Genomic DNA, 21,076 nt, shown 5'->3' on the forward strand with positions numbered 1-21,076 from the left:
CAGCCCCCGCCCCCGCCCCCAGCCCCGCCCCGCAGCGCAAGCGCACGCGCGCTTTCCTGCAGACCCGGAAGCGGATCACGCGGAGCAACGGGCGCGCTCGGGTGAGTGAGTCTCCTTTTTTCTGGTTCATGCCGCCCGCGCGCTCCTCAGGCCCCGCCTCCACACCCAGTTTCGGGGGTCGCCTGGTAAGGTGAAATCCTTGGACCCCCTCGTCCCTCTTGCTGGGAGGTCGTCCCTATCGCCTCTCGTGGCATCGCCATAAGACGTTCCGAGTCCTGTCGCTCGGTGCGGGACCCGGGAGTCTGCGTTCGTTTCTGGTTAAAATCGCTCTGAGGCGGTACGGGCCCCAACCTTGCTGCCTTCGGCTCTTGTAGACACCGATCGCTCTGCCGATCGCTTTTCTGCTCAGAACCTTTCTCGGATTCCCGACTCTGCCCCCACCCCCACCCGCGCCGGTACAGTGGTCCCTCCGGAAGTGGATGCAGGCCCTTGGCTCCGCTCCAGGGAGGGCAGAGGGGCAACAGAGATGGCGGGGAAGAGGCAGGAATCTGCGGAGTTAGGGGGCCATCAGAAAGTTTGGGGAGAAAGAACGGCAGGGATTGAAACAGGTTGCAGTAGAGTGGGGTCCAAGTGTTGGAGGAGGAATAGCGAGGGAGGGAAACAGAAGGATGCGGAAACAGAGGGAAACACAGATGGACAAAAGGAGAGAAGAGAAACAAGGACAAGGAGAGACATATACAGAGAACACGTAGTGGTCTCGGAGAAAGCACAGGACCCAAACCCAGGTGAGTATTGAATTGACTGGATACGGAATATTGAGTTGTGAAGTACTGATTTGTGGCTCTGTAATTAAAATTTGTTGAATTGTTTCATCTATGCAGAAGAGAATGAGAGTTGTGAAACCAGATGTTTGAGGCATCTGCGCTTTCTAATTATTGCATCAGAAGATGATTCCATTTGCAACCCCTATTCATCCAGAGGGCAGAGGCCTAGTTTAGTCAGTTCGGGTCATCCTTTTCCCTTCCAAGAAATGGAGGAAGACTTTGTCACCAGATGGTGTTTTTCAGAATGGCCACTATTAACAGTACTGTTTCTCTTTCCCCCTTTTTTCTGTGATTGATGTCATTCTTTTCTAAATTTGATGTGTCTTCACACCTGTTTTAACTTTAATCTCAGAACCCATTGGATATCTTTAATTTCCAAATTATTTTTTTTTCAGATTATGAGTTTTATATCCATTCCACTTTACCGTGTAGTGCAATTATTGTTTGATGTCTGGTAAATAACTTTATAGTATTTCATTATGCATACATTAAGGATGTTGATAATCTTTTAACAGTCAAAATCTAGTTTAGCCAGTTAGTTTAATATTCAGCAGTTCCCTCCCTTTAAATGATCTGATTAATTACTGAGCTCTGAGCAGAAGTCTCCAGCTAAGTAGATGTTCCCCTCCATCCCCTTTGTCTTTTCTGTGCAGATGTTGGAAGGATGGGCTGGATTGATGTGGAACTTTATTCCAACAGAGCCCATCTGTTTATGATGCAGAGATTGCTCAGAGCTCATCTCCACAGGTGACCTTTTTTCATGTTTTTCAGGACTAGTAACGATTTTCAATTTCATGTATTTTATTATATTTTTTCTGGAAAAGAGGAATTAAGTTAACTTGGGTTTGATTAAGCCCATTAAAGAGAAGCTTCTCTTGTTCGGGAACATGAAAGGTGATCTGGAATTAGGACAAGTCCTTTCTACTTAAACCTGTCTGGGCTACCATTTAAGAATTTACTTACACCCAGGTCTGCTCACTCAGTTCAGACCTCTTAAGGGTTAACTTGGTAAAAATACTCCCCCTCTGAGACTCAGTGCACCCGCCTGTGAAATGGAGATGATAGACCAGGAATTCTGAATCTGAGCTAATAAGATCCCTGAAATGATTTTCAAAATTGGGTGTGTGTTTGTCCTTAGAGGTTTCTGGTAGAGTGTGCCCAGTTAGAATTAGAGTTTAAAATGTGACCTAGTTCTCCAAAAATAATGAACACCACTAAGAGAGAGGCAGTAGCGTAGTCTCAGAGACAGAGGCATGCCCCTCTCAGGTCCTACCCTTCTTTCTGTATCATAACTAAATTTTAAATTGGATTGTGTCATCTCTTATGGCTTCCCATCACCATCAGGACAAAAATATAAACACTCAGTATGGCTGCCAGGGAGGAGCTCTGGAGCTGGGGTGGCCCTTAAGAGTTGGTCCAAATTGATGGAATGGACAGGTTTCTGTATCCTGCATCAACCACTCATTGGATGCTGGCTGCCTAGGGAGGATCCAAGAAGTTGAATGAGGCAGTTCCTTTGGCCAAGTGCCAGGTGGACAAGGACAATGAAGTTGCAGCAGAATGTGGGTTTCAGCAGGAGGGGAGGGCTTTCTGAAGAAATGGGTGAAAAATGCTCTTGTTGCCCTCCGCGTAGGAGTTACTGTCCCTGCCTCCCTCCTGTTGCAGTGAGCAGCAAAGGACTGTCTTTCCCCCATATTGAGGTTCTCTCAGTATGTATATTGTGGCAGAGGAAGGGGTTATGTTAATTCTGAGCATTAAACAACATACTTTTTGTCACACAGAATAACCTTATCTGAGAAAGAAACCCAGAAGAAGAGGGGAAAAAAGGAGGAATGGCTCTTTCCCAGGTAAAAGTCATATTTTTAGTTGACTGATCTTTCTAAAATGTCACATTTTGGACTTGTTAATCTCTGTCTCTGAAGTGTCCTGCCTAAAAAGTTTACTCACTTTTTCCCAATCTCCTCTCATCTCCATATAGATTCCATCTCACTGTGACCCAGTGACGTGGAACTTGGGAAGAGGCTCCTTTTAGGTCGTCATCCTGTGAAGGATTTTCTTTGCAGGCATTGACTGGAGGTAGGGAGTAGGGCGTGTGGTGTCAGTGAGGTTGGACATTAAGGATTCTTCAGAGACCCCTTCTGGATGCCCTTTCAGCTCATACAGATCAAGGTTAAAGAGATTACATATGTAAGTAATGTATTAATATGCACAAATACCTGAGAAACTCTGGAGAAGAAGGCTGATGGGGTATTTGCTTTGTCTAATTTTATAAATGTCTTTTGACGTTAAACAAGGAAATCAGTATATTTCTGACACCAAAATATTAATACTTTGAAAGAGAATGGGAAGTTCAAAGTAGGAATAAGGAATAGAGAGGGTGTTTTGTTTTATTAACATAATTTTAAAATGTAGAATCAGCCCACTTGTCTAACAGTAAGTGTTCTTTAAATTATTCATTGCACACCCATTTCACAAAGACCATGAGGTCTTTATGGAACTCTTGAGGTCTTAGGAACTGTTACGCAGCAGATCTTTTAGATAAAGATGTTTATAAGTTAGCCAAGACATAGGAGCAGAACTTTCTGTCATTAAAGAGGCTGGGAGTAAATTTTGATTTTACTAATTATTGTTCAATGTTGTTTGTTTGTATTAAGTGTCTCTGGTAGATATTTCTGTGGTTCGGTTCCACACAGTGATGGAGTTTAGAAACTAAGAAGTAAAATATCCCCTTCCCATCACATCTTCCACCATCATGGATTGTCTTCATCAGGAACCAATATTCTCTTTAGTAACTATTATAAAAATCTTATAAAAGTGCATTTATATATTGTAATGTGATTTGAGAAAATTTTCTTCAGTAAATGTTTAATCATATTTTACTCTGCAAATTTAAATATTTACATACCATATGCCTTGGAGTTGTTTTCATGTTAGTAAACATAGAGATAACTGCTTTTTAAAATCCTCATTGGAGCATTCTCTGAGTAAAGATACATAGGTCCTTTACAATTTCTTACTGTTACCAAGAATGCCTGCTTCTGAAGGGGCTGACTTCACTACAGATATCTAAGGGTATCTCCAGATTGTATATCGTAAACATGATTACCAAGTTAACCTGGTAATGATGTTGTTCCTGAGGAGGCCAGACATTCCACTTATTAAGTAAAGATTTTAAATCAACTGTCTTAAACATACTCAGCTAAAGGAAGCCATGGAAGAGAACTAATAAGTAGGAGAACAATGTTTCAACAAACAAAATAAAGAGATAGAAATTATGGTAATGGGATGGAATAGAAATTCTGGAGCTAAAAAGTACAATAACCAAAACTGAAAATTCACTAGAGGGTTCAGTAGCAGACTGACAAGAAGAATAAAGAATCAGTGAACTTAAATGTAGGTTAATTGAAATTATCCAGTGTGGGCATAAGAAAGGGGAAAAAAGAAAATGAACGGGAGACTAAGAAACCTTTGGGACACTATAGACACTATCAAGAATACTGATATAGGGGCATGTGGGTGGCTCAGTTGGTTTAGCGGCTGACTCTTGATTGTGGCTCAGGTCATGATCTTGGGTTCCTGGGATTGAATCCTGCATTGGGCTCCACACTCAATGGGCAGTCTGCTTGACAATTCCTTCCCTCCCCCCTCCTCCCCACCCACACACCCTCTCTCTAAAATAAATAAATAAAACTAAAAAAAAAAATACTGATATACATATAATAGGAGTCTTAGAAGGAAAGGACAAAGAAGAAAGGGCAGAAAGAATATGTGAGGAAAGAAGAGCTAAAAACCTCCCAAATTTATTGAAAACATTAACCTATACATCCAAGAAACCCGATGAACTTCAACCACAATAAACACATGGAGATCCCTGGCAAGCACATAATCAACTTTTATAAGACAGAAAGAATGTGGAAAGTAGCAAGACAGAAACAACTTCTCATGGATTCTCAATAAGTTTAACAGCCTATTCATCATCAGAAACTGGAGGCCAGGAAGCAATCTCATGAGATATTTAAAGTTTGAAAGATTAAAAAAAAAATTTCCCAGAATTCATTATCAGGGAAACTATGCTTCAAAATGGATAGTGAAGTTAAGAGACTCCTAGATAAACGAAAGCTGAGGAAGTTCACACCAAGGAAATAAAGGATTGAGCAACACTAAATCAACTAGACTTAGCGGACATATACAGAACACTGCAACAAAAACAATGCGCTAAAAAATTAGGAATAGAAGGGAACTTCCTCAGTGTGAAGAAAAGGTTATTATTAAAATTCCACAGCTAACATTATACTCATTGGTGAAAGACTGAAAACCTACACCCTAATACCTAGAACAAAATAAGGGTGCCCCATTTTGTCACCACACTTTAACACTGTACTGGAAGTTCTAACCAGTAAAAATAGGAAAAATGTGTCAAAATTGGAAAAGAAATCAAACTAGGTCTCTTCACAGACTACATGATCTTATATTTAGAAATAAAGAATCCTCAAAAGAACTATTAGAGATAATGAATTCATTGACGTTACAGAATACAATATCAACACTCAAAATTCAGTTGTACTTCTGTACACTAGCCATCAACAAATTGAAAATAAGTAAACAGTTCCATTTACAAGAGCATCAAAATGAATGGGAATAAGTTACCAAGAAATGGAAGATTTATACATAGAAAACTACGAAGTTGCAGCCTAAATAAATGTCAGGATAGCCTGTGTTTGTGGATCGGAAGACATTAAGGTGGCAGTACTCCCCAAAGTCATATAGAGTAATGCAATCCCTGGCAAAATCTCAACAGCCTTTTTTGCACAAATGGGAAACCTGACTCTAAAATTCATTGATTTGGTAAGGACCCCAAATAACCAAAATAAATGTGAGGAAGAGCAGAGTTGGAGGACCTAGAATTCCCAACATCAAACCTTACTACAAATCTTGAGTAATCAAAACTATAATTCCAGCAGAGGCTAGAAATACAGACCAAAGCGACAGAACTGAACATCCACAACTAAAGCCATACATCTGTAGTCAGTTCCTGTTTTTACAAGGTGCCAAAACCAGTCAGTGGGAAAAGAATGGTCTATTAAACAGTGCTGGCACAACTAGATATCCATGTGAGAGAGAATAAAACTGAAGCTACCTTGTGCCATATAAATAATTCAGAATTAATCAAAGACTGAACATAAGAGCTAAAACTACAAAACTCATAGATGAAAACATAGAGGTAAATCTTCATGACCTTGGCGTTGGCAGTGGATTTAATATATGAAAGCAAAAGAGAGAAAGAAAATAAATTGGTCATCATCAAAATTAATAATGTTTGTGCACTGAAGGACATTATCACATAAGCAAAACATAATCTACCAAATGGGAGGAAATAATTAGCAAATCACATATCTAGTAAGGGTCTAGAACCTAGAATATATGAAGAACAACTACAACTCAACAGCCAAAGTAAAAAGAACCTAATTTAAAAAATGGTCAAAGGATTTTAATAGACATTTCTCCATAGAAGATAAATGAAACAGGCACATGACGAGATTTTCAATGGGATTAGTCATTGGTAAAATGCAAAGTCAAAACCACAATGAGATACCATTTCACACCCACTAGGATGAGTATAGTAAAAAAAAATGCTGGTAAAGATGTGGAGAAGTTAGAACTGTGACGCTCTGTTAAAGTGTTGCTGCTGTGGAAAGCAGTGTGGCAAATTCTTGAAAAATTAAACCATGTGGCCCAGTAATTCCACTCCTAGGTATATAACCAAAAGAACTGAAAACAGGTATCCAAACACCTACTTGTACTTGAAAGTTCATAGCATTATTAATATTAGCCAAAGGTGATAACCAAATGCCCATCAATAGATGAGTGAATACAGTCTAGTCCTACAATGGAATACTATTCAGCCATAAAAAAGAGATATGCTGATACATACTACATCATGGTTGAACCCCAAACATTATTCCAAGTGAAAGAAGCCAGATGCAAAAAGTCACGTTTTATACCATTCCATTTACATGAAAAATCCAAAATAGGTAAATCCATAGAGACAAAGCATTAGTGGTTGCCAGGGACTGGGGAAGAAAGGGGGAATAAGAAGCACCTGCTTAACGGGTAAAGGATTTCCACTGGGAATGATAAAAATATTTTTGATTGAGACTGAGGTGATGTTTGTTCAACACTGTGAATGTACTAAATGCCACCAAATGGTGCTTTAAAATGGCTAATTTTATGTTACGTTGAGTTTCACTTAAGAAAATTAGAACTATAACTTGCTCAGAATTATCTTACACAGGTCAGTCAGAACACTCACTCCAGCCAAGTCAGCCTTTATGCATCTTTGCTTCTTTTATTTTGTGTCAAAATCAGAACACTCTGCCTGTCTGCCTGGTGAATTGTGTTTTCATTTCAGGGACGGTTGACCTTCAGGGATGTGGCCATAGAATTCTCTCAGGACGAGTGGGAGTGCCTGGACCCTGCCCAGAGGGCCTTGTACAGGGACGTGATGGTGGAGAACTACTGGAACCTGATGTCCCTGGGTGAGGACAGTTTCCCTCCAGAAGTTGGTAATTACTTTTGTATGCCTTTGCGTTTTGTCTTGAGAGCCCCTGACTTGATTTGTCTGAGTTTCAGATCCCTGTTCTTAAGGGAGTGATTGAAGCTGTTTTGATTGAGAATGGAAAGGCCTCATAATGTGGCAAGTGGACTCTAGCTTCCTTTTTCTTCAGAAGTTCTACATTCATGCTTTGTTAGGTGGTTGCAGAACATTAGTAGTCAGAAAACCTTACGGTGAATTTTTAAAAACTACCTGATTCTGTGGTCTTACCCTTGTGGTTTTGATTCAGTAGTTCTTGGAAGAGAACTCGATATCTGCACATGTAAATAACCACTAAGCATTCAGAAGGAGGCAGTCAGTTGATTAATTTTTGAAATACTTTTCTACACCCACATATAATGAATGTCCTCTCTTCTTCACTGAACAAAGAGCTGGGAATGTGTTCTGGAAGAGCAAAGCATATCACGTTCTTTTTTTCTTTATAATTTGAAGTCTCTTGAGCTGAATATCATCTCCATTTTGGAACAAGGGGAAGAGCCCTGGACTGTGGAAAGTGAAGTGGAAACAGGGAAATGCAGACAGGTGGGAATGTATTGGGGTGTGAACACAAGAGCTCAGATGGGCAGAGTAAGCTGCTCCATTAAATACTGTTTGGGAAAGAGCTATGGAAAAATAAGTTTATTTCTTACGAGCTCTCAAAGGAAATCCTCCCCCCCCCCCCATTTCTCAGTCTGTAATTCACATGTGTCAATCAAATACGTAAAAGTTTTGACTCCCATTGTCATGACCTATAGCACTCTTATCTGGCCCCTCTGACCATATTGGTGCCATGATTTGAGAGGGACCGAGATGTCTGTCTCTAAGCAGTCTGTCCCCTTGATTTCTCTTGGTTCCCATTCCATACAGATCAGAGCTGAGGCCTCTGTAGTGCTGACCCCAGGACCTATTCAATTTCCATTTCCATTTTATACCCTGGGAGAACTTCTCAGGAGACAAACAAAATGGCTGCCCTTTTGTTGTATCTGGGGCTCCATGAGACTTCATGGCGCTGTGTCAAGCCCTCTCTGCCTGCTCAGGCCTCTCAACCATTTCTTCAGTTCTCATTTTGCCATTCGTGTATAAAAAGAAATGGGGTGGGTCTTTCTGAGATTGTGGCCCAGCAGTAATATAAAGCCTAGGTACTGAGATTCTCTCTGATCACCACTGCCATGTGGGGGTATAGCCCAGTCATTCAGGCATTCACCTGCAGTCTGGGTAGAGCACACAGCCCCTTTCAAGAACCCCAGAAAACTTGACCCTCTTACTTTACCCCCATATCTTGTATTTTTCTCCCTCCTCTTCTCTCTACTTAGTTCTAAACATAGAAGACCCTGGTCTTCCTGGTTTCTTCTTCTCCTATAAGATTTTGCCTCTGAAACTTGCTTTTGAAATACAATTCCAAGGGTCTAAAGTTTCATCCTCTTGTCCTGCTGTGATAACCCACCTTTAGGTGACAAACAGCTTCAAAGTGGACTCTCCCATGGAGGAGGTTTACCGGGTAACAAATTCTTGAAGAAGAACATTGTTTAGTATGTTACAGTATCATCCTACTGCATAAAGAAGTGCTTCTTGAAGACACCAGGTAGAGTGGTCAGCATGTCCCAGGATACCGAGATGGAAGGTATCTGGAGATCCTGAGTGATACTTGCCTCTAGTTGTCCTAGTTTTTGTGCAGTTTAACAGGGCTTCCCTAGGGCAGTGACAGTGTTGATGAGACATAATATGATCATCTCCTTTGAGCCAGCAATAAAATCGTCATCTCACCCTCCCTCCTAGCCCTTGCGAACGTGGATCTCTTTACTGTCTCCATAGGTTTGCTTTTCCCAGAATGTCATAAAGTTGGAATCAGACAGGATACATAGCCTTTTCAGATTGTCATGCATTTAAGTTTCTTCCGTGTCTTTTCCTGGCTTGACAGCTCATTTCTTTTTAATGCTGAATGAATATTTCCATTGTCTGAATGGACCAGTTTATTTCTCCATTCATCTACTGAAAGACACCTTGGTGGCTTTCAAGTTTTGGCAATTATAGATACAGCTGCTAGAAACATTCACATGCAGGGTTTTTTGGTGTGTGTTATTTGGTTTTTGTAGCACTTTGTGGTTTGTTTTTTTTAAGATTTTTATTTATTTGACAGAGAGTGACAATGAGACAGGGAACACAAGCAGGGGGAGTGAGAGAGGGAGAAGCACTTGCGGGGAGCCCGATACAGGGCTTGATCCCAGGACCCTGGGACCATGACCTGAGCTGGAGGCAGACACTTAACGACTGAGCCACCCAGGCGCCCCATCACTTTGTGGTTTTTGTAGTAGTTCATTCCTTTTGATTGCCACATAATATTCCATGTATGAATACCGCATTTTGTTTATCCGTTCATGCATCAATAGACATTTGGGTTGTTTCTACCTTACAGCTGTTATGAATAATGCTGCTATAAACATCTTTGTACAAGTTTTTGTGGGGACATACACTTTTCATTTCTCTTTAGCATATAGCTAGGAATGGAACTGCTGGGTCATACGGTAATTCTCTTTAATCTTTTGAGGAACTGCCAGACTGTTTTCCAAAACAACTGTACCATTTTACATTCCCACCAAGAATGTGTGAGCATTCCAGTTTCTCCACATCCTTACCAACACTTGTAATCTGTTTCCTTGATTATAGCCAGCCTAGGGGTGTGGATTTGTATCTCATTCTGGTTTTGACTTGCATTTCCCTAATGACTAATGCTGTTAGACTTTTTGTGTGCTTATTGGCCATTTTTCTGTGTTTTTTTGAAATGTCTATTCAGATTCTTTGTCCATTTTAAAATTGGATTGTCTTTTTGTTGTTGAGTTTAAAGAGTTCTTTATATATTCTAGATCCAAGTCCCTTATTATATGTGATTAAATATTTTTTCCCATCCTGGGGGTTCTCTTTTGACTTTCTTGAAGGCTGTTTTAAAGGCTGCAGGAAATAATCTTTATTGAGATTTTGTTTGTAAACTATGTCAACTAGGATCCGATATAGTATCTACAATAACAGTCTGAAAAATGGATTTTCATGACTGGGAGGACTTTGAGGTTAAATGCTAAAAACCTCAATCTTAATTTCCAGGATGAAAGGCACTTAGGCACATTTGTGAGCACTTTTGTTTCAACTCAGATCAATTCTACCTACAGCCTCTGAGAACTGTGTTCACACAAATAGTCATGTGGGTTAAAATACTCGGGATGCTCCCTTTGGTGCCCCCCCCCCCGCCGCCAGCCACTGCTGCTCTTTACTGGCCATATTCTTCCTGTTGCAACATTTCTCTTCCTGTACAAAAGTAAATTTCAATATGTAAGATCATATTACCTGTTTTGACCAAGACAGAAATGTTTCACTACTGACAGCGTTGGTCTAGAGGACATAAGAGTCACTTCATTGTACAAGGAAGCCACCTTCCATTAGCCCTCTGAATAGATGATAGTGTCTTAGTTGATCCTTTTCCTAGTACTAATAAAGCTAAAATCTCTCTCTCTTTCCTGGGCCATCCTGGCTTCTTAGGGTCGGGCCCCTGTGCATTAATTAGGAGGAAGTCATGATGTGGATAATTCCAAAAAGTTTCTAAAATTAGATGTACTTTAAATACCACACAGCTTACGGAGATCTCTAGTTAGCTTTTCTGTAGGAAAAACCTGTATCATTCCGCAGACGTTTACTGAATTCCTAGTATATGGAAAGCACCATATTGATATCTTTGTGGTTTTTTTGTTTAAGGACTCAAAAGGCAGCATCAAGTTTTTTTGTTTGTTTGTTTGTTTTTTGAGAGAGAAAGCGAACATGTGTGTGCAAGTGGGGGTGGGGGGTGGGACGGATGAATCTTAAACAGGCTCTGCACCCAGCACAGGGCCTGACATGGGGCTCAATCTAATGACCCTGAGGTCATGACCTGAGCCAAAACCAAGAGTCAGACACAACATACTGAGCCACCCAGGCACCCCAGCAGCAAGTCATTTTCAATTTTTGTTTTTAAGTAATTGCTACACCTAACATGGGGCTCAAACTCAGAACCCTAAGATAAAGAGTCACGTGCTCTGCCAACTGAGCCAGCCAAGCACCCTTTTTTTTTTTTTTTTTTAACTTTTTGATCCACTTCACCCATTTCTGCCACCATCCTGTCAGCCTCCTGCCTCTGGCAACCACCAGTATACTCTCTGTGTCTAAGAGGGGTTTTGTTTCATTTTGTTTTTTTAAGATTCCACATATAAGAGAGGTCATACTGTATTGGTCTTTTGGGCTGACTTACTCCACGTAGCATAATGTCCTCAAGGTCCATACATGTTGTCACAAATGGCAGGATTCCCTTTTTTTTTTTTTTTTTAGGCTGGATAATATTGTATTGTATTTACACATATTTACCCATTTACCCATCAGTGGACACTTGGACTGTTTCCATATCACAGCTCTTGTAAATAGTACTGCAGTAAACATCAGAGTGCATTTATCTTTTTGAGTTAATGTTTTTGTTTTCTTCAGATAAATACTCAGAAGAGGAATTGGTGGATCATACAGTAGTTCTATTTTTTTGTTTTTTTAGGAACGATCATACTGTTTTCCATACTGGCTATACCAATTTCGACTCCCACCAACGGTGCACAAATTCTCCATCCCCTCACCAACACTTGTTATTTCTTGTCTTTTTGATAACTGCCATTCTAACAGGTGTAAAGTAGTATATCCTTGCAGTTTTGATTTGCATTTCCCTGATGATTAGCGACGCTGAGCTGCTTTTCACAGTCCTGTTGGCCATCTGTATGTATTTATTGGAAAATGTCTATTCAGATCTTCTCATTTTTTAAACTGGACTATTTGGGGGCTTTCTGCTGTTATTTTAGATTATTAGCCCCTTATCAGATACACGATTTGCTAATATTTTGTCCCATTCAGTAGGTTGCCTTTTCATTTTGTTGATGGTTTCCTTTGCTGTGCATACATTTTTTAGTTTGATGTAAGTCCCACTTATTTTTGCTTTTGTTGATTTTACTTCTTTTGGTGTCAAGAGTGAAAAAAAATCATCGCCCACACCTGTGTCAAGGAGCTTATTACCCCCCGTCTTTTCTTCTAGGAGTTTTAAAGTTCAAGTCTTTAATCTGTTTTTAGTTACTTTTTGTGTATGGTATCAGACAGTGGTCCAGTGCTATTCTTTTGCATGTGGTTGTCCAGTTTTCCCAGTACCATTTATTGAAGAGACTGTCCTCTCCCCATTGTATATTCATGACTCTTTTGTCGTAAGTTAGTTGACCATGTGTGTGGGTTTATTTCTGGGTTCTCTTCTGTTGATCTCTGTGTCTGTTTTTATGCCAGTACCATACTGTTTCATTACCACAGCTTTGTAATGAAAGAGTTTGAAATCAGGGAACATGATGCCTCTAACTTTGTTCTTCTTTCTCAAGATGCTTTGACTTTTTTTTGCTACAAATAATCTTATTGTTCAGATTCATCATGTACATCTTGGTATACTAATATTTAAATGTCTCATTTTATTTAAGGAAACAAAGGAAGTGTTTTAATACTCCCTGATTTCCTTATTACTACTGCTCATAATACTTGGATTTGCCAGAAAATTTCTTAAGCTCTTGCAATTACATATTTCAGTTAACCTATGAAGCCTGCTTTGTTCCTGTCCTCCTTTTCAACTGAATTCCATTAAAAATGTCACCTGGTCCTTGTTGACATACATGTCATTGCTGTCCTGTTTTTCTGTTATTGGCTGCTTTCGTTGCTAACCACATCTATGCATGTAGACCACTGCCATGGACCACAGTGACACTGCCAAAAATTGTTTCTATGTTTAAAAACTGCTGTTAACACTGTCCTTCATATAAACAGGTTCAGGTAAACACACATTTTTATAAAGATTAAGAATTAGGCAAGACAGAAATCTCAATTATGATTTCATATACAGTTACATAATAGCCAATATATAGATCAGCTCCCTAATCATGAAATATCAATTATCCAGAAATATGTATAGTATATAATGTATGTTTCAAAAATTTATCTTAATGAGGGCTTTAGAGGGGAGGGGGGTGGGGGAATGGGATAGACTGGTGATGGGTAGTGAGGAGGGCATGTATTGCATGGTGCACTGGGTGTTATACGCAAGTAATGAATCATCGAACTTTACATCAGAAACCAGGGATGTACTGTATGGTGACTAACATAATATAATAAAAAAAATTAAAAGAAAAAAAAATTTATCTTAAGATCAGAGAAAATATTAATATGGAAAAATTTATAAAAAGAAAACTTAAAAACATTATATATTACAATAGTCTTTGTATATTACAATAGTGTTTGAAGATTGTGCTTGAGAAACTTCCTATGTTCATTATAAGTATTTTTTTTTGTATAATTATGTAATTCAGTATAAAATATTTACCTTCTAACTCTATTTGATAGGAAGCCTTTCTGCTGGATTTACAATCAAGGAATTACCACCAATAGAGGACAATAATAAAGGAAAATTATACCACTTAGTGATATTGGAGAGAAATGAAAACCATGGCATCAAGGATTTGGATCTCAAGGAAGTCTGGGAAAATATGCATGAGTTTGAGAGTCAGTGGAGATATGATGCAAAAAATTACAAAGAAGTGCCTTTGACACATAACAAAAATCTCACTCATAGAAAAGATCAGCAACTTAATAAGTCCTCAATTACTTTTCCTCAAAAGCCGAGTATTTCTGCAAGAAATAATACATACCAATATTTCATGCATGATGAGCCATTTGTAAGGCATTTGTTAAAAATGGAAAATAACATAAGTGGTGCTGGAAACTGGTACATAAACTGTTTGGAAAATAGAACTGGATTGAGTTTGCAGGCACACCTGGCTGACCTGTGGAGATTTCATACTGAGGAAAAAATGTATGAATGTAATCAAGTTGAGAAATCTGTCAACAGTGGTTCCTCTGTTTCACCACTTCAGAGAATTCCTCCTAGTATCAAAAACATTTGGAATAAATATAGGAAGATTTTAAAATATCCTTTGTTACCTGCACAATACAGAAGAGCATACACTAGAGGAAAATCTTACAAATGTAATGACTGTGGGAAGGGTTTTAGCAAAAGCTCGAACCTCATGAGTCATGAGAGAATTCATTCAGGACAGAGACCTTACAAATGTAATGAATGTGGCAAAGCCTTTACGGAGCGTTCACATCTTACTCAACATAAGAAAATCCATACTGGAGAGAAACCTTACAAATGTAATGAGTGTGGCAAGGCCTTTAACCAGTGTTCGAACCTCACTAGACATCAGAGAGTCCATACAGGAGAGAAACCATATAAATGTAACATATGTGGTAAGGTCTGTAGTCAAAATTCAAACCTTGCAAATCATCAGAGAATGCATACTGGAGAGAAACCTTACAAATGTAATGAATGTGGGAAGGCTTTTATCCAACGTTCACACCTTTGGAGTCACAAGAGAATTCATACTGGTGAGAAACCTTACAAATGTAATGAATGCAGCAAAGCCTTTGCTGAACGTTCAAGCCTTACTCAACATAAGAAAATCCATACCGGAGAGAAACCTTACAAATGTAATGAGTGTGGCAAAGCTTTTAAGCAGTGCTCACACCTCATTAGACATCAGAATACACATCCTGGAGAGAAACCACACAAATGTGATGTATGTGGCAAGGCTTTTATCCAAAGCTCTAGCCTTATAGAACATCAGAGAATTCATACAGGAGAAAAACCTTATAAATGTAATAAATGTGATAAGGCTTTTATCAGACGGTCACACCTATGGGGTCATGAGAGAACTCATACTGGAGAGAAACCTTACAAATGCAGTGAGTGTGGCAAAGCTTTTGCTGAGCGTTCAAATCTTACTCAACATAGAAAAATCCATACTGGGGAGAAACCTTACAAATGTAATGAGTGTGGCAAAGCTTTTACCCAATTTGCAAACCTTACTAGGCATCAGAAAATACACACTGGAGAGAAACCACACAAATGTGATGTGTGTGACAAGGCTTTTATCCAAAGTTCAAGCCTTATGGAACATCAGAGAATTCATACAGGAGAAAAACCTTATAAATGTAATAAATGTGATAAGGCTTTTATTAAACGTTCTCACCTTTGGGGTCATGAGAGAACTCATACTGGAGAGAAACCTTATAAATGTAATGAGTGTGGCAAAGCCTTTACGGAGCGTTCACATCTTACTCAGCATAAGAAAATCCACACTGGAGAGAAACCTTATAAATGTAATGAGTGTGGTAAAGCTTTTACCCAGTTTGCAAAACTAACTAGGCATCAGAAAATACATAGTGAAAAGAAACATCATAAATCTAGTATGTGTGCCAGTGGTTTTATTCAAAGTTCAAGCTTTGGGGATCTTCAAAGAACTCATAGTAGAAAGAAACCTTACAAATAAAATGATTAAGCAAGTGGTCAAGCCTTATTCAACATCAGAGATTCCATCATGGAGAGGAACCATATGAAATTAATATATGTGGCAAAGCTTGTAACCAGGGGCTTACACCTCACTTGATACCAGAATATAAACCTCTAAAAGAAAGCACACAAATGTAATGTATGGCAAGGCTTAGCCAAAGTTTATACCTTGTGGAACATAACAGTTCTTACTAGATAAAAACCTTGCGAATGTAATGAGTGTGATCATCTTTGTAAAACAGGCAAATGGGATTAAGAGGTATAAATTTCCAGTGATTAAAAAAAAACACAACTTTGTGGTCATGAATTCATATGAGATGGACACCATACAAATGTGTCAAGGTCTTTACCTGAGGAAACACCAAAGAATTCATACTGGTCAAAAACTTACAAATGTAATGAAGGTGATAATTTGTTTAGCCAATTCTCTAAACGGACTACAATAAGAAAATTCATACTAGGGGGATGTAGGTCTGTTTTGAGGATTAACCAATCTTAGATGTTAAATTCCACCGAAAATTTAAGTTATTTAAAACTAACGAGATGATGTGTGTCAATAGAACGAGGATATCTGTGGAAAGACTACTATCTTCAGCTTATACTTTTTAAAAAATATTTTAAGTAATCTCAGCACCCCATGTGGAATTCAGATCCACAACCCCAAGAGTTGCATGCTCTTCTGAGCCAGCCAAAAGCTCCTATAAATTTTTTAAAATTATTTGAGGTTTCTTGAGGCTGCATTATTATTGATGACTTACATCCTGAAGTTTGGAATCCATTGATGTTATACTTTAATTACATGAATTTCATGAGACCATAATGGTCTCAGAAGGGGTCAGTAAGGTGAAAGCACCGAGTTCATTAGGTGGGGCTTATACCTATGTAACCTGGAAAAACTAGGATACTAATTTTAAGATACAGTATGGTGTAAGTTTGAGAGCATAGGGAGTGTCAGGGAATAGTGTAAAACTGTTACCTAAATTGCCATGTTTTCTGTGATCACAGCATCTTCTCTAGATTTGTTGGTATGATTGAGGGCCTTTGTTGAGGATGATTATAGGAAAGGATGATCATGAAACAGAGTATGCTAGGACATTGAGAGAATGAGATTTTCATGTGAGTAGAAGGACAGGTTACTAGGGATGGCATATGTGGTAGAAAAAAAATTGAGGGGGAATGATGAGCTCTCCCTCTTTTGAAAGGTAATAGTTGTTGTATATCATAGATTAGTAAAAATTAGTCTTATTTTTGGAAACTGAAGAAAAAGTTCTAGAGGACATTTTAATCAAAAGAATGAGAGTGGTATGCTTGTGAAGGATTCAAATTTGGCCACTGAAATTGTATTTTGATACTATTTGATTTAGGATATTATAAATTCTCATATCTTAAGTAAAATAGAAACTTTTTTCCTTTTTTTTTTTGTAACACTGAATGAATCATACGCCTTTTATTAGCCCGAGTGCATCCCACCTCATCAGGGCATTTCATAATGAACACTAATACATCCTTGGGCTCCCTAGGTTGAATGTCATCCATAACAATTTTCCTCCATGTTAGATTCACACAACATACAGTCTTGGAAATACATATTCATAATTTGAATTTGAAAGTTATGCAATTTCAAACTCTCACCCTCGAAAACTTGCCTCCCTGTTCATGAACATACACTGATTATATTTCTACATGCCTTTCTTTTGTGCTGAAATGAGGCCCATGGGTTGTACCTTTACATGAAATGAAAATAGAAAAGTAGTAAGCATATGAAAAGTATTCGGAAATTTCAGAAATAAGGATAAAGATAATCTCTTGGGCTGGAGTGCTCAGGAAAATAAACTGAAAAGATCAATGTTCATTGAGTTTACTCAAGAACGAACACTGACACAATGGGAATCTTGATAGCTAGCAAATGCATATAGTTACCCTCTAAAACATTTTTTGCTAGTTTGCACTTGTGCTTACTCCACTGGAACAGGATGTTTGGATGTCATGAATGAGGACTCCAAACAAAGTGTTATGAGAATGTTTATTACATAATGATGCTTTCTGGGGAGATCAAGATAGACCTCAGATTGTTCTAAAAGTGGCTAGAGAACTTAGGGAATGGCGACTGGTTTGTTATGATGGATACTATGTGGGGCTGGGGTGATGGCACTTACAGTGTGAACGTTCAACTAATGCCAAGGGAAGGGGCACCCAGGCTTTATTATTAGCTTGCCCTGCCCAGATGGGCAGAATAGTAAGAGATTATAATGAGGCTTAACAGGTATCATTTGTCAGACATCAAAAATGGAGTCAGACTCTTTAATGTAAAACTGAATGTTTACTCCTGACTTCGTAGGGGAAGGCCACAATCTTCCTCATGCTAACACACTACTTTCCCTTTCCTGGTGCACATACAGACCCCGCTGCACAATATGATTGTTGAAAATGGTGAGATACTGTTTCGATAAATTACCTAAGGTATCTGTACACATCTGAAGTCACAATCATATTTCTATTAAGTTATAGTCGAATATTAAAATACATGTGGAAGTCATAGAATATGTCCCAGCTACAAGCCTTTTGTAAATCTCTCATTAAGGTAGAATGGAATGAATGGGATCTCAAAATCAGTCCTTTCATTTCTCTACCAAGATACTAGAATCAGAATATCTGTATTGAAACTTGGCAAATTATTTTAGTTGTAGGTTCAGATAAACAAAATTGTAATAAAATTACAATAAAATTTCAAAGGAAATAAATAAATCTTCAAGTTAGGAAACCCTGGACTAATAATTTTTGAATCCATTTGGAACACCTATCAAGCTGGTCATGAGTTGCATGGAACATACTCTCAGGATAAAGAACAAAGTCTGCTGAAAACTCTTCCCACAGTTATCCTTGACTACCTTGTCATTTAGTATTAATAAGGGGTATTATTAATTTGGTCTGCAAAATGTTTTCTCTAACATCTTTTTCTTTTACCTTCTGTTGTTTAGGGATGAATATGAAATTTGAAAAGTCCCTAATACCCTTATTAAAGTTCCATTATTAAAATTTCTAGCTAGTTGGAAAAACTTCCTGGGATTATCATTTCCACATAAGACAAAAACCTAATAATGAAAAGGCTTTGCCCCTCACCCTTGGTCATACAGTGGCCATCCTGCTCTAAGGAGAGGGCTGAGTGCTAATGGAGGTAGAGCAGGCAGAGAATTGCCCAGGGAACCTGTCACATCCCACATCACAACTCTGGGCTTCCTGTTACTTGGGAATGATAAACCACCTATTTGTTTCAGCCACTGTTTTCCAGGAGGTCACTCACAAAGACAGTCCTACCTGACCAAAAAGATGAATATATTGTATTGAGAGTAGAATGGAGCATTTGAGAGGGGTTCTTGAATTTAAAATTTTGTAGCTTAGAAAAGCTTCATTAAAACATCCCTTCAGGGGGCATCTGGGTGGCTCAGTCGTTACGTGTCTGACTTGATTCAGGCTCAGGTCATGATCTCAGGGTCATGAGATTGAGTCCACATTGGTCTCCACGCTCAGCATTGAGTCCGCTCAAGATTCTCCCTCTCCCCCTCCTCCCCGTCAAACAAATCTTTAAAAAAAAAAAAAATCCCTTCACTGATGAGTTAGAGCTGTTTGGCACATGCTGCCTAAAATTCACAATGTGAACAAGATATTGCGTGAGAATTTATGACGAAATAGAACACAAAGTTACAGGAATAAGGAATTTGGTGCCACAAATATAATTTCATATTTACTTGACCATTTGAACTATTTGCACTGCAGTAACTTTCTACATTCACTCACTCTATCAGGAACTCTTCTGATCACTGATATTCACAGGAAACAAAATTCCCTGCCTTCAAGTAGCTTATATTCCGTAAGGGTAAGTCTAAAAGGATAAAATATGATGATGCTAAGTATGATAAGTGTGTTCACATACAGTGATAGACTTACAGGGTTTCCTAATTTAAACTGTTTTCAGGCAGCGCCCATATGATGAGGTGACATTTGAGCAGAATCACGGAAAGTGTATCATGTAAATACAAATGAGGAAGGGCAGGTGGGTAGAGGAAACAGAAGGAGAAAGTTGTCAGAATGGGAAAATATTTACTGTGACTGGTATGTGGCTTGGTGAAATGTCATATTAAGTTTCTACTGGAGACATTCAAAATTTGGGACTCCTTATAGTTACAATTTTTTAAATTTTATAACAAAATTCCCGAGAGTACTTAAGATGATATATAATAGATCCAAAATCATGATGACCTGTTTGGAGAATGCACAGACATATTTCTTTATGGCAGCCTTACCACTACTAAGAGGTAGTGGGGTGGGGTAATGAATTAATGGAAAGATAGTAAATACCATTTGTCAAAACTACCTGAGAGGTTTGATTCCAGGACTTGTTAAGATACACGCTTTTCCTGTTGTGTACAGCCCTGGAGCCAGCCAGGGGTATATTGCTACTTCCACTTATGAATGTGTATCAAGTAAAACTGGTGGGTCTTTTATGCCCCAGTTGTATCTTCAATGTCCATATCATAAATTTTTTTTACCATATAATAAAATACTGTACTTTAAAATGAATAGTAACAAAACACATATTTCATATGTTTTCCTCATGAGTACAAAACCTACTGACTCCCATTTATTCCTAGTTGTACTCTTCCAATTGAGACCAATCTTTTGTCACCAGTGCCTAATATTTGATTACAAAATTGACTTTTCAGTTATGTTTCAGATCCCAAATTTTATACTAATTCAGATGTGATGAGAATGTGACTCTATGAACAAGGTTGGCAAACTTTTTATGTAAGGAACAGACAGTAAATATTTTATTCTTTGTAGGCCATACTGTTTCTGTTACAGCTATTCCAGTATGTCCTTATTGGATCAAAAGTACCTAAGTATGGGTGTGGCTGCACTCCTTTACACTTCATCTAAAAACAGATGGTATATTTGGCTCATGTTCTGTAGGTTGCAAACTCCTGATCTACACAAAGGAGTTAAGAGCACCAGAATAAGTAGCTCTATGGGTAAATTAAAAACATCTTCCTATTTTTAAATCTCTTTAAAATACAGTGGACTGTTTCAGAAACTAACGGTCTAGTACATATGTAAAAGTAAACCTATAATAATGCTAGCATAGGACAGGAGTGGAGAAATGGAAGTACACGTGGAAAGGAAGGGTCTGATGCTCTCTGTGAAGAAGCATCAAGTCACAGGAAGGTAGAC

General features: G+C 38.6%; 2 protein-coding genes across 3 annotated transcripts in view; both read left to right on the forward strand.

Annotated features, from left to right (window-relative positions):
* The window catches only part of LOC105241266 (vomeronasal type-1 receptor 4-like), a 27,858-nt gene extending 27,525 nt beyond the window's left edge, over nt 1-333 (forward strand). Inside the window, 2 exon segments of the mRNA XM_034638971.1 lie at nt 23-101; nt 229-333. Of these exon segments, the coding sequence (XP_034494862.1) occupies nt 23-101; nt 229-333 (184 nt within the window).
* Nucleotides 108-19,276, forward strand: ZNF677 (zinc finger protein 677). Of its 2 annotated transcripts, XM_019808289.2 has the most exons (6): nt 108-785; nt 1,478-1,571; nt 2,606-2,671; nt 2,803-3,011; nt 7,234-7,387; nt 13,843-19,276. In XM_019808289.2, exons 4-6 carry the CDS (start codon nt 2,967-2,969, stop codon nt 15,828-15,830), a joined length of 2,187 nt encoding a protein of 728 aa, XP_019663848.1. In that variant the 5' UTR covers nt 108-785; nt 1,478-1,571; nt 2,606-2,671; nt 2,803-2,966; the 3' UTR covers nt 15,831-19,276. The 2 variants fall into 2 exon arrangements, with proteins under 2 accessions (XP_019663848.1, XP_019663849.1); XM_019808290.2 differs by lacking the exons at nt 2,803-3,011; nt 13,843-19,276 and having other exon boundaries at nt 7,234-7,369.
* Nucleotides 19,277-21,076: the final 1,800 nt, after the last annotated feature.

This window comes from Ailuropoda melanoleuca, chromosome 12, assembly GCF_002007445.2.
Source record: "Ailuropoda melanoleuca isolate Jingjing chromosome 12, ASM200744v2, whole genome shotgun sequence".
In the NCBI taxonomy this organism is placed as follows: Eukaryota; Metazoa; Chordata; class Mammalia; order Carnivora; family Ursidae; genus Ailuropoda; species Ailuropoda melanoleuca.